This window comes from Schistocerca nitens, chromosome 5 (assembly GCF_023898315.1).
Source record: "Schistocerca nitens isolate TAMUIC-IGC-003100 chromosome 5, iqSchNite1.1, whole genome shotgun sequence".
NCBI lineage: Eukaryota > Metazoa > Arthropoda > Insecta > Orthoptera > Acrididae > Schistocerca > Schistocerca nitens.
Window position 1 is genome coordinate 154,247,296 of NC_064618.1, and position 16,543 is coordinate 154,263,838.

At 44.3% G+C, this 16,543-nt stretch overlaps 1 protein-coding gene across 1 annotated transcript; it reads right to left on the reverse strand.

Moving 5' to 3' along the window:
- Nucleotides 1–11,861: 11,861 nt before the first annotated feature.
- LOC126260321 (E3 SUMO-protein ligase ZBED1-like) lies at nucleotides 11,862–13,244 on the reverse strand. Its single transcript, XM_049957645.1, has one exon. It carries the CDS (start codon nucleotides 13,242–13,244, stop codon nucleotides 11,862–11,864), a length of 1,383 nt encoding a protein of 460 aa, XP_049813602.1.
- Nucleotides 13,245–16,543: the final 3,299 nt, after the last annotated feature.

A 16,543-nucleotide genomic window follows, 5' to 3' on the forward strand; every position in this document is an offset into this window, starting at 1 on the left:
AGGACTGCATACGACCGAGGCACACAGGGCCAACACCCGGCATCATGGTGTGGGGAGCGATCTCCTACACTGGCCGTACACCACTGGTGATCGTCGAGGGGACACTGAATAGTGCACGGTACATCCAAACCGTCATCGAACCCATGGTTCTACCATTCCTAGACCGGCAAGGGAACTTGCTGTTCCAACAGGACAATGCACGTCCGCATATATCCCGTGCCACCCAACGTGCTCTAGAAGGTGTAAGTCAACTACCCTGGCCAGCAAGATCTCCGGATCTGTCCCCCATTGAGCATGTTTGGGACTGGATGAAGCGTCGTCTCACGCGGTCTGCACGTCCAGCACGAACGCTGGTCCAACTGAGGCGCCAGGTGGAAATGGCAAGGCAAGCCGTTCCACAGGACTACATCCAGCATCTCTACGATCGTCTCATGGGAGAATAGCAGTCTGCATTGCTGCGAAAGGTGGATATACACTCCTGGAAATGGAAAAAAGAACACATTGACACCGGTGTGTCAGACCCACCATACTTGCTCCGGACACTGCGAGAGGGCTGTACAAGCAATGATCACACGCACGGCACAGCGGACACACCAGGAACCGCGGTGTTGGCCGTCGAATGGCGCTAGCTGCGCAGCATTTGTGCACCGCCGCCGTCAGTGTCAGCCAGTTTGCCGTGGCATACGGAGCTCCATCGCAGTCTTTAACACTGGTAGCATGCCGCGACAGCGTGGACGTGAACCGTATGTGCAGTTGACGGACTTTGAGCGAGGGCGTATAGTGGGCATGCGGGATGCCGGGTGGACGTACCGCCGAATTGCTCAACACGTGGGGCGTGAGGTCTCCACAGTACATCGGTGTTGTCGCCAGTGGTCGGCGGAAGGTGCACGTGCCCGTCGTCCTGGGACCGGACCGCAGCGACGCACGGATGCACGCCAAGACCGTAGGATCCTACGCAGTGCCGTAGGGGACCTCACCGCCACTTCCCAGCAAATTAGGGACACTGTTGCTCCTGGGGTATCGGCGAGGACCATTCGCAACCGTCTCCATGAAGCTGGGCTACGGTCCCGCACACCGTTAGGCCGTCTTCCACTCACGCCCCAACATCGTGCAGCCCACCTCCAGTGGTGTCGCGACAGGCGTGAATGGAGGGACGAATGGAGACGTGTCGTCTTCAGCGATGAGAGTCGCTTCTGCCTTGGTGCCAATGATGGTCGTATGAGTGTTTGGCGCCGTGCAGGTGAGCGCCACAATCAGGACTGCATACGACCGAGGCACACAGGGCCAACACCCGGCATCATGGTGTGGGGAGCGATCTCCTACACTGGCCGTACACCACTGGTGATCGTCGAGGGGACACTGAATAGTGCACGGTACATCCAAACCGTCATCGAACCCATCGTTCTACCATTCCTAGACCGGCAAGGGAACTTGCTGTTCCAACAGGACAATGCACGTCCGCATGTATCCCGTGCCACCCAACGTGCTCTAGAAGGTGTAAGTCAACTACCCTGGCCAGCAAGATCTCCGGATCTGTCCCCCATTGAGCATGTTTGGGACTGGATGAAGCGTCGTCTCACGCGGTCTGCACGTCCAGCACGAACGCTGGTCCAGCTGAGGCGCCAGGTGGAAATGGCATGGCAAGCCGTTCCACAGGACTACATCCAGCATCTCTACGATCGTCTCCATGGGAGAATAGCAGCCTGCATTGCTGCGAAAGGTGGATATACACTGTACTAGTGCCGACATTGTGCATGCTCTGTTGCCTGTGTCTATGTGCCTGTGGTTCTGTCAGTGTGATCATGTGATGTATCTGACCCCAGGAATGTGTCAATAAAGTTTCCCCTTCCTGGGACAATGAATTCACGGTGTTCTTATTTCAATTTCCAGGAGTGTAGTTTGCCATGAGGTGAAACTGAAGCAGATATTTCCTGTGAGTTAGAATGGATCGACGTTATACTTGACAACCGGGACAAATTAATAATTATTTCCTTTTACTGGATACCTGACTCAGATGATACAGTTGCTGAACAGTTCAAAGAAAACTTTTATACTCAATTCAAAAAGGTACGCCACCATTACAATTACCGTTGGTGGTGACTTCACTCTACCCTACATCTACATCTACATCTACATACATACTCCGCAATCCACCATACGGTGCGTGGCGGAGGGTACCTCATACCACAACTAGCATCTTCTCTTCCTGTTCCACTCCCAAACAGAACGAGGGAAAAATGACTGCCTATATGCCTCTGTACGAGCCCTAATCCGTCTTATCTTATCTTTGTGGCCTTTCCGCGAAATGTAAGTTGGCGGCAGTAAAATTGTCCTGCAGTCAGCCTCAAATGCTGGTTCTCTAAATTTCCTCAGTAGCGATTCACGAAAAGAACGCCTCCTTTCCTCTAGAGACTCCCACCCGAGTTCCTGAAGCATTTCCGTAACACTCACGTGATGATCAAACCTACCAGTAACAAATATAGCAGCCCGCCTCTGAATTGCTTCTATGTCCTCTCTCAATCCGACCTGATAGGGATCCCAAACGCTCGAGCAGTACTCAAGAATAGGTATTAGTGTTTTATAAGCGGTCTCCTTTACAGATGAACCACATCTTCCCAAAATTCTACCAATGAACCGAAGACGACTATCCGCCTTCCCCACAACTGCCATTACATGCTTCTCCCACTTCATATCGCTCTGCAATGTTACGCCTAAATATTTAATCGACGTGACTGTGTCAAGCGCTACACTACTAATGGAGTAGTCAAAAATTACGGGATTCTTTTTCCTATTCATCTGCATTAATTTACATTTATCTATATTTAGAGTTAGCTGCCATTCTTTACACCAATCACAAATCCTGTCGAAGTCATCTTGTATTCTCCTACAGTCATTCAACGACGACACCTTCCCGTACACCAAAGTATCATCAGCAAACAGCCGCACATTGCCATCCACCCTATCCAAAAGATCATTTATGTAGATAGAAAAGAACAGCGGACCTACCATACTTCTCTGGGGCACTCCAGATGATACCCTTACCTCCGATGAACACTCACCATCGAGGACAACGTACTGGGTTCTATAACTTAAGAAGTCTTCGAGCCACTCACATATTTGGGAACAAATCACATACGCTCGTACCTTAGTTAGGAGCCTACAGTGGGGCACCGAGTCAAACGCTTTCCGGAAGTCAAGGAATACGGCATCCATCTGATACCCTTCATCTATGGTTCGCAAGATATCATGTAACATATTGGTGAAAATAGATGTTTAAAGTCGGTGGTAGGCTAAAAACGTCGTCCGTACTGAATGCTTTCTCAGACAATCATTTCGAGCAATTCGTTCAGGAGTGCATTCTAAGTATAACTTGAGCCGTGGTAAAAATTGCTGTTTTGAAGAGCGCGCCGCAGCGCGTAGTGTGAAGCAGTCGCCCTCCGTTTCTGCGGTGGCGCTGCTGTGGCAAACGCAGCTTTGGTGTCTCCGTCTGGTGGGAAAGGAGAAGGGTTGCCTGTTCACGTGCATTTAAGGGGCGCTATGAGCTCGCCAGTCGGTCAGTCTGGGTCAGTCTCTCGTCCACAGCTTGCTAGCCTGTCTCTCGTCCGCATTTGTTTGGCAATTAGTGTCTGTCCGTCGTTCGGAGTGCTAGTATGTCTGTCGTTCGGATCAACGTTTAAAGCCAGCAAAACGAGAATCTTTCCACTCCGCCAGTAAGAGAACTCAACGAGTGGTCGCCCGGTCGGGGCTTAGTTCCTACATCTGAGTCTGCGCGTTAGGCCGACAGTATGCTCGAGTTTGCTTAGGCAATGGTCATTGGCGGTTGGATCGATCGGTTGGTCGGTCGCGCACTGAGACACAAGATGACTTGTCCGTCTTGAGCGTCGGCGCATGTGAGGTCGCCACGTGAGTCCAGTGGGCCGCGGCGTATAGTGAGGGGTAGTGACTTCGCGGTCGACACGAGAGCAACAGAAGTCAACCCACGACATCAGTCTGGTCGGTGCGAGCTGCGACGCCGTGAGACGGGCGGGTTAGAGCAACCTGCGGTTCGGGTTGTTCGGTAATCTCCCTACCAATCTACCGTACGTTAGTAGCTGCCTCTGTCATGTTTGTCGAATTTGGTGTGTTAACGAATTTATTGCTTGGAGTGTAACGGCGTAGTACCTGAGATATGTTTTGATCTTTGGAAACTTTGATATTATTGCCTATGATGTTGAGAGGCGGTATCTGTGTACTGTAGAGCGTCTTAACTATTGTTTGGCCAACCTTGTAGAATTTTATATAAGGTTGCATTTCATGGGCTTTTATTTAAATGATCATTTTAGTGTATAAAGTTGCCACCCTTTCACCGTAAGACTTTTCTTAGAAGTTAAAATCAAGTTGCACCTTCGGTGGCAGGGTTAATATTTTAATAGTTAGTGTTTTCTACCATTTACGTCCCTCCTACAGGGGGTGCATAGTTTGTGTGCTTGTGTAAATTGTTAAAACTCTTGGTTCAAAGTTATCTGGTGTGTTGCAGATTTGCACCAGTGTAGTCTCTCAGAGGCTGTTGTGAGTGGTCGCAACTACGGCCGTGTCAAAAGGGAGTGGCAAGGTTCTCTGCCTGAAAGCTCATACAGTCAAAACTTGTTTCTTTCTGCCTCTGAATAAATTGTAACTTTGATATTTGGAGGGCGCTGTCTGATTATAATTTTAAATCTGTTTCTTTTAAAAAATGTTTTTAGGCACTATTGAAGTGAATAAAATTCCCATTTGTTAAAAGGAATTTCGTTATGATTTCATCAGTTACTCCATGGCAACTACTTCCATGCTTACATAGTGTGATTAAATGTGTTAATGTTTTTGATGAGTCGCTAGTAAATAAAATAAATTCTTAAGAATATTCTTTGAAAATAAATCACGGTTCATTACTGTTGTGAAAACATACTCGACATTTTGCCGTGTGAGGCATCCAAATTATATCTGCGCAACTGCCTGTGTTGTAGGATGTCCTTCTTGAAGGTTTGATTAGAAAACAGTGAGGCCTGTAGGAATATCGAAAGTGATAAGGGCCATACATATTGACCATATGGGAAACAATCTGTAAAGGAGGGAAAAATTGGCCAATATGAATAACATCGAGATGCACAAAACAAAGGGGCCGGTCGGGGTGGCCGAGCGGTTCTAGGCGCTACAGTCTGGAACCGCGTGACCGCCACGGTCGCAAGTTCGAATCCTGCCTCGGGCGTGGATGTATGTGATGTCCTTAGGTTACTTAGGTTTAAATAGTTCTAAGTTCTAGGGGACTGATAACCTCAGAAGTTAAGTCCCATAGTGCTCAGAACCATTTGAACCATTTTTGATCAGAAAGCAAAGGAGCCAAAATATACGCAGGAATTGTAGTTTCTAAAACAGTTTAATGGGGAAAGAACAAACCGCCAGTTGACTGTATGTAACTGTATTTTTCTTCTGTACAATCTAGAGCTCGGCTTTCACGCCATTATCGAGTACAACGCTAAAAGCAAGAATATGCAAATATTAAGATGTATAGCAAAAAATTGAAAAAAGAAAGTTTTAAAAATATCAGGTGCAAGCTATATAAAATTACCAGATATGCATTTACTTCTTAGGCCGTAAACGTGATTTTGTTGTCTACTATGCAGGATGACAAATACACTGCTCAACACATTTGCTTAACATTGATATAAATTGTACAAAAGTAACGGCTTGCAGCGCTTTGTTGTCCAAGCGCATCATATTGGTAAAGTCAGACTAAGCAGGTAAACACAAGACTAGCACATGCCTTTAAGATGTAACTATTAACGTAACGTCAGATAATGTAGACTATAGAAGACGTGATATAGTAAAATGTAGATATAAGCTTATTAGTGTTAGGTGTCATCTGACAGTACTTGATGAAGTTTGGTGGCGATATTGTGAATCATCATCTTTGCACTTACATGCAAACATCAGATCGTTAGTAGTATGAAGTGATCAGACGTTATTTAGCATAAAGAAACCTGTCTGCAAGGAACAGACGAAATAAAGTTCAGAAGCCAATACTCGCTACTAACGTTATAGTAAGTGCCAGTAATAATATAAAAAGAGCTAAATATGATCATGTCGGTGTAAAAAGGGGTAGGGAAGGCGGGGGAAGGAGGGGGACAAATTTGGGAGTTGATATTGTTATGTGAAAGTTGTATAAGATTAAGAAAAAGAAGAAAGTGAAGAGTGTGATTGGAAGGGTGGGAGAGGGGGAACAGGTTGAAGAGCGAGGGTTGACCTAACTGTAAAAGTCAGTTAGTGGAACTGATAACAAGAAACGTAGCTGGGAAGCCGTCAGTCACGATGTCTGCGAGGTCCCGTCATGGACGGACCACGCGGCGTGGCCGGGTTGCCGCGAAGTCCGGGCGTCAGTGCCGGGCGGCGCCTGTGACCAAGACCACGCTGTGGCCGGTCCTGCTGGAAGTTCTCGCTGTAGTTAGTCAGCCATGGTGCCGACTGAACTCGGGCCGACCCCCAGAGCTGAAGTTGACATCTGGTGGCGAACGGATGACTCCTGCGAGCTGGAACAGACTTCCTAATTCGTCACCTATGAAGATTGAACATTCGGACACGGACCACGTCCGTCCTCAGATCCGAACTGCTTCCTAATGGCTTCTGTCCGTTGCTGCCTGCGCTCCACTATTTATATCCGGCAGGAGGACGTTTTTTACCCTCTGTGGCAGCTTCTTGTTATTACTCCCGCAGTATATTGCAGCGTAACTTAGCGTGCTGGCCTCACTTCCCGTACTCAGCACTCTCCAGGCTTCGCTCGGCGCTCGGTCTGCATGCGTCATTGCGTCAGCCGGTTGGTAGACTGCAACTGTCAGCAAGGCTGTCTGTGTCGCGCGTAATTCGCAATGCCGCGATCGCCGGCTGCCTCTGTATTGCCATTCTCCATTGCGTGAAGCAACGCTTACTACGTGTGGCCGCAACAGTAGGTATATCGTGGTATTCCATGCGCCCCACGGTTACTCTGCAAAGTCGCATGTGATTATGTGATCATTATTGTTGATCAGGTTCACCCTATGGTACAATTTTCCCCAGTGTAATTTGAGTTCCAAGACGACAGGGTTCCCTTTCACACAGCCTGCATCGTGCAGGTCCAGTTTTGTGAGCACGCCGGCCGCGGTGGTCTAGCGGTTCTGGCGCTGCAGTCCGAAACCGCGGGACTGCTACGGTCGCAGGTTCGAATCCTGCCTCGGGCATGGGTGTGTGTGATGTCCTTAGGTTAGTTAGGTTTAAGTAGTTCTAAGTTCTAGGGGACTTATGACCTAAGATGTTGAGTCCCATAGTGCTCAGAGCCATTTTTTTGTGAGCACGAGGATAAACTGTCGCATCTCCCCTGGCCACCACAGTCATCAGATCTCAATATTATTGAGCCTATGTGGTGTAGTTTGGAGAGACAGGTAACATCATTATCTGATCTTGCCGCAATGCCACTGTTTTGTAGGGATAATGATATAACAGTCCCTTGAAAACCATGTAGGACCTGTATTTATCCATTCAGAGATGACTGGAAGGTATTTTGAACGCCAACGGGTTACATACATGCATTAGGCATGGCAAAGTGGTGTTTTCATATGTTTACCCATTTCCTTATGGTCCTATTGAAGTCCATATACCCTTTTGAGGCGCATGCAGGGCAGTAGTTTTCGATCTGTGTTCACAATGACTCTACCATTCGCTAGTATCTTGAGGGTCAGCCCAGGCCTCGACCAAGCCTCTAGAAGTTTTCATTTCAACACTACAGACTGTCCAACAATCCGCTAATAGGTGTTGCTTCAGTGTCCTGACAAACTGTGAATTGGAGCCTATGAGTGTTGTGTCCATTTATATCATTCCAACGGCGTTGGCAGATGAGAGCCACTGTGGCTGTAGCCACGCTACTACATCAAGCAGTTATCACTGTGTGTCGCCATCAGGTATGGCTCAGTACGTTTGTCCATTTACCTGATCGGCAACCAACGGTGATACCAAAATTCGAGATACATTTGCAGCATTACCACAGTGTGATGGTCAGTATCTCCAACAACTGACGTAGCTCCAGCTGATGGCCATGAGGGCCTCTGAAGGTTGCTGTGCTTCCGAGCCGCGCTAAGCGGTGACGGCTTCGAGCGAGAATACAAAACATTGCCACCTAGGACGATTGATCCGACAACTCCCTCCCAAGACTGCTGGCCATGCACACTGCATCACTCTTGTATGTTGTACAAGAGAAATCAGTCATGTAGCTCCAACCTGAGCATGGCTGGATTCGTTACTCCTTTCCACAGATTAACCCAGATGTTGATGTGGAGGATGCCCAACGGGCCGCCCCGAAGCTACGTTGTGCAAGACGCGACAGTTGGCTGCGACTGCGACGCTGCCCCCTCCTCTTTTCCCACCCTGGCAGACGGCGATACGGCCGCAACACGACAGCTGTCGTCGCTGTTTCCCAAGCTCTGGTCGGCGGCGGCGGATTCAAATACATAAGAAAAACAAGAATTCCGATTTTCTTGCTGTAAAAAATACTGTATGTTAATGGAACAAAGTTACATCGGCTCCCAGAGTTAGTTTTTCGGTACAGATTCTCCTTTTACTTTAAAAAATTGAAAAGTATCTCTTCCGGTTTTGCGTGTTTTTTTCGCTATATATTACTTCTCTATCGATTGTGAGGAAAGTAAAAGGCACAAAAAATTGATGTTTGCGTATCTTACAGTTTCACATAATAGCTTGGTAATGAGGTGTCTATTTTTCCGATATTCGTCACAGTTATTCCGATACTTAATTTACTAGTAACCTACTGCATAAAATTTGAATTGTGTACAGTGAAAAATGTGGTCGCTGGCTACTTTGCGTACGGTTCACGTTATGTCATACATCGTTGCCGATGAAAAGAAGCTAACATATCGAAATTATTTTTAAAGTTGAGATCAGAATGATATCGATCTCCGTTTCCGAGATTTGGGCTCATATACCTCCGGGAGCGTCGCGACTAGCCGCCAGTTCTGTCGACGCGCAACGTGAATCATGTGGTCATCACACGATAGAGAATGCACTTGTTTTGTTTCGCTGACACATTTGGACCTAATGAAACCATTTTATGTCATATATTTCTCCTGTATGAGTTACTAATATTTCTCCATATGCTCTTGACAATTTCATTTGAAATGCCACGAAATTTAGGTTTCTTAAAAGTAAAGACATGCTGCCTTCAATATATTTTCTTCTCATTCTTGGGAAGAGGATAAATCACTCACCTCTAGTATTTTCTTCTGAACCTGGACGAGGATACCCAAGTAGAAGTAGACGCCCTAACAAAACCAACAAATATCAAAAATTTAGGTCTTTCATCGTTATGGATAACATGAACATTTAATCTTGCCAAGCTGAACTCAAAAGATGACTCCTGGATTTACAAAATACGAATTTCAATTGTGGACTGTGTCAGACCAGAAGGGCCTTGTAAAATGAGCTCCATCTTCTACCAGTGAATTGAAGTGAATGTGACAAATTACTTATTGCAGCATACTGTTTGCGCAATCTGCTGAGAAACTCCTTCCTCAAAAACGAACACCTATTGATTACAGAAAGCTGTACAACAATCTGGTGGTGGTTTTTCACAACTGGAAGATATCATCAAGACACCAATCTACCGTTTACTTTCAAAGTGAAGGTACTGTAAAATGTAACTTTCTTGTTGTACTTTAGATTGTTCATTTTATAATGTACTTGCCGTTTTCAATTTTTATCGTCACAAAAAAAGAATAATGCGAAAACTGACCTGCAAGTTCATTTTCATCAGTCTAATTCTACATCTGCATGGATTATACTGATTTTCATAATAGGACTGAAAAATTTGCATTAATGGGAAAATAATATATATTTCAATCACCTGCCAGTTTCAACTGTGCATCAATTTGTTCCCAAATTCCGTCTCTGAACAAAGTGTCCCTATATTTAGGGTTCTTCAAATCGCAAAGGCAAGGATGTTGCGAGACCAGCTCACAGAGCTTCACACCCTGTGAGTGGCTCATTTCAGTTTTCCTTGACTGGCTCGACATCTTTCTGGCAGCCGTACGTCTTTGTGTCGTCCGACTTCCGTCGCAACACTGCTCACTGGTAGTGATGGGGAGCTCGTGAATGAGTCGTTCAAATGAACGCTTCACTCCAGTGAAGTGTGAACTAACCACTCAATTTCAAAGAACTGGTACTTCAAACTCTTCACAGATAGCACACTCCACACTTCTTTCTAGTTCACTCACTCTCTTCCCCTCTCCCTCCCCCAGTACATCGGCGCTACGTCACTCATTCTCCCTTCACTTCAGTCCTCCCTCCACTGCCTGTCGACGAATCGCGCGGTGTTTGTGGTGAACGATAGGGATAGGTGGGGTTGCGACGATGAGGGGCGAGGGGAAGGTAGCGTCAGCTGCTCCCTGCAGTGCTGACATCATTACCAGCGACTATTTGTGCAGTTATACTTCGCTTCTACGGGTAAGCTACCGTTGGCAGCGCTTGCAGACAAATGAATATTAAAATACAACCGAAGTAGAGTTGGGCAACACGATTCTTTTTCCCGATTCGATTCCTACGATTCAATCTCACATTGCGAATCGATTCCTACGATTCGTTCACGATTCATTCTAGTCTACGATGGCACGATTCTTACAGAATGCAAAAAGTTCTACATCTTACTCACAGATGGCAGGACATGTCTGAAATTGTCAATGGGGTTAGAATCGAACTGTCATGATATGCCAGAAATAGTTTATTTATGAGTAAACATGCATATGACGTTACAAGTGTGATTCTCGATTTATACGTGTAATGCCTTAATTGATGAAAGGTCACGTTTGATTTGATTGCATCTATTGTTTTATTTCAGTATGCCAGGACAGAGGAGTCGATTTGCGCGAAAGGTGGTGCAAAATTACGTAGTATGCCAGTTTCGTTGTGTGGCTTGAACATATTTAACTACAGAGGTCTGTTTTATAGTAACAAAATCTAGCAGTGAGGCAGACGTAGTTTGACTCATATCATCCTATGTTTTTCTGTGCTAAGATGTCTTTCCAAGTCCACATCACCCTTGTAATTCATAACGCAGCTGACAGCCCTCCCACACAGCAAATTTAGCTTAACTTTCATTTCTTTTAAATGCAAAGCATAGGTATTTTGCTTTTAATTTGTCTGAGAACTTGCCGCTGTCACTATTATTTGCGTGAGAGGATGTACTTCTAAACAGTAGGATTCAATCGTATACAGCGACATTACTTCAGTAAAATTTAATGTGAATCTGAACACGATAACATTCGAAAACTCGAACTTGAAATTATTAATTAAAAAGCTTTTGTTTAAAGACGGTATTACTTCGTTTGTTCGTTCCGAGCTTCCTTTGTTCACACGCATCCTCCATCTGACTGCCATCTGGCGGTCGTAATCATTCGGCACGACTCGGCATGATTCGGAAGTTGCCTTCGAAGCATAGCGTACTAAGAATCGATGAATCGTTGGAACTTGGAATCGTCACGACTCGGAAACACGCAATCGTTCTTACGATTCTTTTGAACGACGATTCGTCCGTATCACGATTCGATTCTTACGATTCTTTATTTAGAGTCGTTCAAATGAACGACTCATCCACGAATCGCCACAACTCTAAAACGAAGAGGCTGGCTGTGTGAGTACGCACAGCCAACATGAAAATAAAATGCTTGAAAGATAATCGTTCATGTAGGAATGTTTATCTCGTACACATTATTGTAATAATTACACTAAATGTCAATTTGAGGATTGTCCTAATTAAATTTTAAAAAAATACACACATATATTTATGAATAAGCATCAACGGATTTGGTGAATCTTCAGAGATTTCCGTTTAAAAACATGATTTGTTCCACTTTTTTCCCTGTCAGACGATTTCTTCTGTCAGTTATAAGGTGTCCTGCCTTCGAGAACACTCTTTCACACGGCGTGGAGGTTGCGACAATACAGAGTCGTAATTTTGCAAGTTCAAAGAGCGAGGGGTATACTGACAGCCGTTCAGACCACCACTGAAGTGGATTGCCTTGTCTCTGTAGCAGGGGCTCTTGTAAGTATTTGTCCACTTCCACTATTGCAGCAGCTCTCGGGTGTGGATTACTCTGCAGCCTGGAAAACACTTCATCAAAATCGAGCCAGAGACTGGAAGTAGATTCAGTGGTTGGAACTGAGATTGTTGCAGTAGCAGTGGACGTGTTCGTCACAAATTTCTCACAGTGCCTGATCAGGTTTAATTTCACCTTCTCAGCAGAATTTTTATCAGAAAAACCATGTAATTTGAACCGGGGATCCAATGCAGTTGCTTCCGCGAAAATGGAATTTTCCTCTATATTTCTAAATCGTCGTTTTAGGTCTTCAGCTAACTTTTCGGCCATCTGTTGCACGTCTACATGAATTTCAGTGTTATTAACAAACCTGCAACACCATTTTTTCAGCGAGCGACTAAGGAGTATATCTTTAGAAGCAGTGACAACATTTTCACTTGACATTTCCTCGGTGCAGTCTTTGAAAACTTTCAACAGGTCACAGGCTTGTGTTACACTTGAAATGTCCTCTGCAGTCAGATTTGGAAGGTCCGGATAATTAAGAGTGATAACTGTCATTAGGGAATTCTTAACCTCGATTATTCTTCGCAGCATATCATAGGTTGAATTCCATCTTGTAACAGTGTCCTGTTTTAGTGTCAGAACTGGCTCTTTTAACTGTTCCTGCATCTTTTTCAGTTTCGTGCAGGCCTGCGAACTTCTTTTAAAAAATTCAACAATTTTTTTTACTTTATTCAGAATGGGTTGAATGTGCGGAAGCCCATTCTGAACAATTAAATTGAGTGTGTGCGCAAAGCAGGGGATGTGTTTCCAGGCTGTGAGTCTTATAGCTCCCACAATATTAGCAGCATTGTCGCTGACGACACACACGACTTTTTCTTGAATGCCCCATTCCCTTGTGACACGTAGCAGTTCTTCCGAGAGTTTTTCTGACGTGTGCCTTTCGTCGTATTTAAAGCACTCTAGGAGGGAAGACGCCAGCTCCAGGTCTTTAACGTAGTGTGCTGTCACCGACAAATAACTCTCATTTGTAGTTGAGGTCCACCCATCCATTGTCAGCACAACCGCTTCCGCAGAATTAATTTTGGCTTTCACAATTTCTTTTATCATGGCGTACTGTTGTTGTAGCAGCGTATTGGAAATGGTCTTCCGAGATGTCATTCTGTAAGCACCATTCAGTTTGCTACAAAACTTTGGAAATGTTTGCTTTCCACTATGTTGAAGGGCAAATAATCCTTTACAACAGTCTGCAGAAGTGCGAAATCTATCTCCTGATTTCTTTTGTTAGAAAGAGGTTTCGGAAAATACATGGGTAATGCTCCGTGATATTGAGGTCTGCTTTCTGATACTGAAGTGATACTGTTATTTTCTGGCACCAACTGCTGTTCGCTTCTGGCATTTGCTAATGTTGGTTCCGGATTGTCCGGGTTTTTTATCCAACAAATATCGGAAGATGCAGGAGCAGGGGGCGCTAAGCGCCTGACTGACAATGACACTGTTGGATGCAGCACTCGAACATGACGCGCTAGATTAAATGTATTTCCTCCTTTATATGAAATACACTTAGAACAATAATTGCACTTAGCTTTACCATCACCTAAATCGGCGAAGAAACCCCAAATCTCACTACTTCTACGCGATCGCGAGTTGCTAGCCATTGTATAAGAGTGAACAGACACAAAAACTGCTTTCCAAAGAAAATAAAGAGGGATTTTACCTGAAATCGTACCAATGCCTACAGGTGACAGTTTACGTTTTGAATTTGGAGGGTTATTATTCTCAACAAAAATAAAATCTACAGGAAAACTTCTGAATAATTACTTTACGTAGGTATATAGACTTTGTAACAGTGGTAAACATACTCATTCTATTTTGGATTAAACTTTAAAAGGAACAAAATTGGACTGCATTTCGTTGGTAGCCCTAGTTTTCAGTCCTTGAATACAACAAATTAGGTTTCACTTGGCAGATAAAGACTTTTTTGGGCGCTTCATGAGGAAATGTCGAGCAAGATTATATGAAATACCTTCTTTATATGTGACAGGTTCTCTGTTTATCTTTCCTTTGTCCCCTTCGACCATGTTCTATTTAACTCTCAGACTCTGTAAGAGCGTAAAAAGTTGCGTTCTCGTTACTGCATAGTTCGGCCATCTGTTGGTAAAATTATGAAGTATTACGAAGCTTTATTGTACGAGCGAGGCGAAGCGAGCGTAGCCGCGGCTGAGCGGCGAACTGGGCAACTTCGCCAGCCTTCCGTACTTCACGAATGAACTACTTCATTTGAACGCTTCACGGCAAAGAGTGAAATGAATGAAGTAGTTCACGGGAGTGAACGAGCTCGACCCATCTCTACTCACTGGTGTACAGTCGCGCGTCGCATCCCAAACTCGAACTGCGCATGCGCCAGCAGGCAACTTCTGACGTCACGTAGCGACCCGTCGCAGTCGCTAGTGTGCGTCGCGTCTTGGACAACGTACCTACACTACTTCTGATCTCCCGCTCTCCAATGTGGGTCGACGTTACCTATGTGACGTCTCTTTGTGGTTTCGTGACGTCGTATACAAAAGAAATTACTTTTATTTTTAATTTATCAGCATGATTCTTTCTCTCAGGGATATTGTCTTCTCTTATCACTTTTATTTACGTGCATAAGTAAATATGAAACGGGTTCTTGAAGGGCCTCAGTTGTTCATGTACCAACTTTAGATTTTGAACGTGATGACTAAAATATAGTTGCCGTTAACTGAATTTAATGTAATTTTGTTAATTTCTATTTATTGTTTGCAAAGCAAGGCTTGAGAGAATTTCGATTGTTGTCGTGGAGCGGCCAAGATAAAACTTACTGAACTCATGGAATATGTATAGTTTAAAAACATGAACTTTAACGTAAATTAATTATCTGTTGCAATTTAAAAAGGTTCTTATAACGAAATCTCTCGCATTTACAGTTACTGTTAAACACTGAAAAATAAATTAATACTTCGGCGCGTAATGACCGACCAGATGCTGCATCGGAAGATGAGCTTCTCGCAGCGCAAATTACTGAAAAAATGCTTATTAAAAATAATTAGCCACTTCGAGCATTTGAGGTGACAACTATTACAAAGAAATTCATTTTGTAATAGTAATAACAAGTTTATTTTAGCAATAAATATGAATAACTTACTTAAAATATGTGTAGCCGCTCAATGGCTATAGCGAAACAAAACAGTGTCTACCACAAAATACGTTCTTCCTCCTCGGCCGTACAATCGCGTCTCTTTCGATCCTTTTTTATTTTCATAGACATTAAATAAAAATTCTATCGCTGCATATCAGTTGTTTCAAGAACATTAACTATATCTTTTACACTAATTATATTCATAAAATACGTAACTACGATTTACAGCCGCTAATAATGTCAATATTTATATGACGTAGCGTCACATGGGCCCCCTAGTGAGGGTGTACGTAATAAAGTCCACTGTTTATGTACAGACTCACTACGGTTTTATATTTCAGTTTATGTTTGGTGTACGGCCAAAAGTTTATGTTTGGCCCACCTATTTCAATTCACTATCCAACACTCTGTTCATTACACAGTTATGATTGTCATACATAATTCACAATTACAGGTGAGTACGTCTATCAGTCCCATCTGTCTTTCTGTTTTATTATGAATAGGTACAATCCGGTATCTTACAGACCCGAGGCACTTTGACTTACGCACCGGGATTCGGGTTACAGGCGTAAGGGAACGGGCCAAAAAAACCCCGCCCGGAGCCTTCGGATTGTTGTTATTACGGTTAATTTTGATTTACATTGAATGTGTAGCAGCTGCACACAAATTAACAGACAAATATATACATATACATTTACATTACAAAAAATCATCTTTAAAACATGAAATTACATAAGGTACAACAGTCTTTTTTTTTTATTTACAGATAGTTGTATTAGGCTTTGTGTTTTTGACTGTTACAATTTTACATGGTATATCAGTTCATCGTCGACTACAACATTTTTGGATCTGATCGAAGTAAACGTTGCCGACGGCGGATTGTTGTTGGTCTGGCGGTGTGTCGCTGCTGGCGTAGACGATAGCGTATGTGACCGCTTGTAGCAGCCGGCGCCGGTTCGTTGGCCCAAGCGGTGACGTAGGCGCGAACAATTGCCGGTCGGTGGGCGTGGCACGGCGTCCGCTGCCGTGGACAGGACAACCGCCGATCGCTCGCCGCGTAGCGCAACATGTAAACATTTCACCGAGTATCAGTTCATCAGCATAATGAAGTAAATATACCTGCTATAAGTGTTGGAAGAAAATTCATTAGTTTCCCAAACACTCAACAGGCACTCGTGTTCACTGTTTACGGAATGCATTGTAAGAATGTACGAACGAACGAGTTGCAGGTCTTTAAATAAGTTCTGGTACGAACTCACACATTTTACACTGGTTTAACATAATTGTAGTTTTAAGCTAA

Coding starts and splice junctions, on each gene's coding strand:
- LOC126260321 (XM_049957645.1), bottom strand. CDS start 13,244: ATGACATCTCGGAAGACCATTTCCAATACGCTGCTACAACAACAGTAC.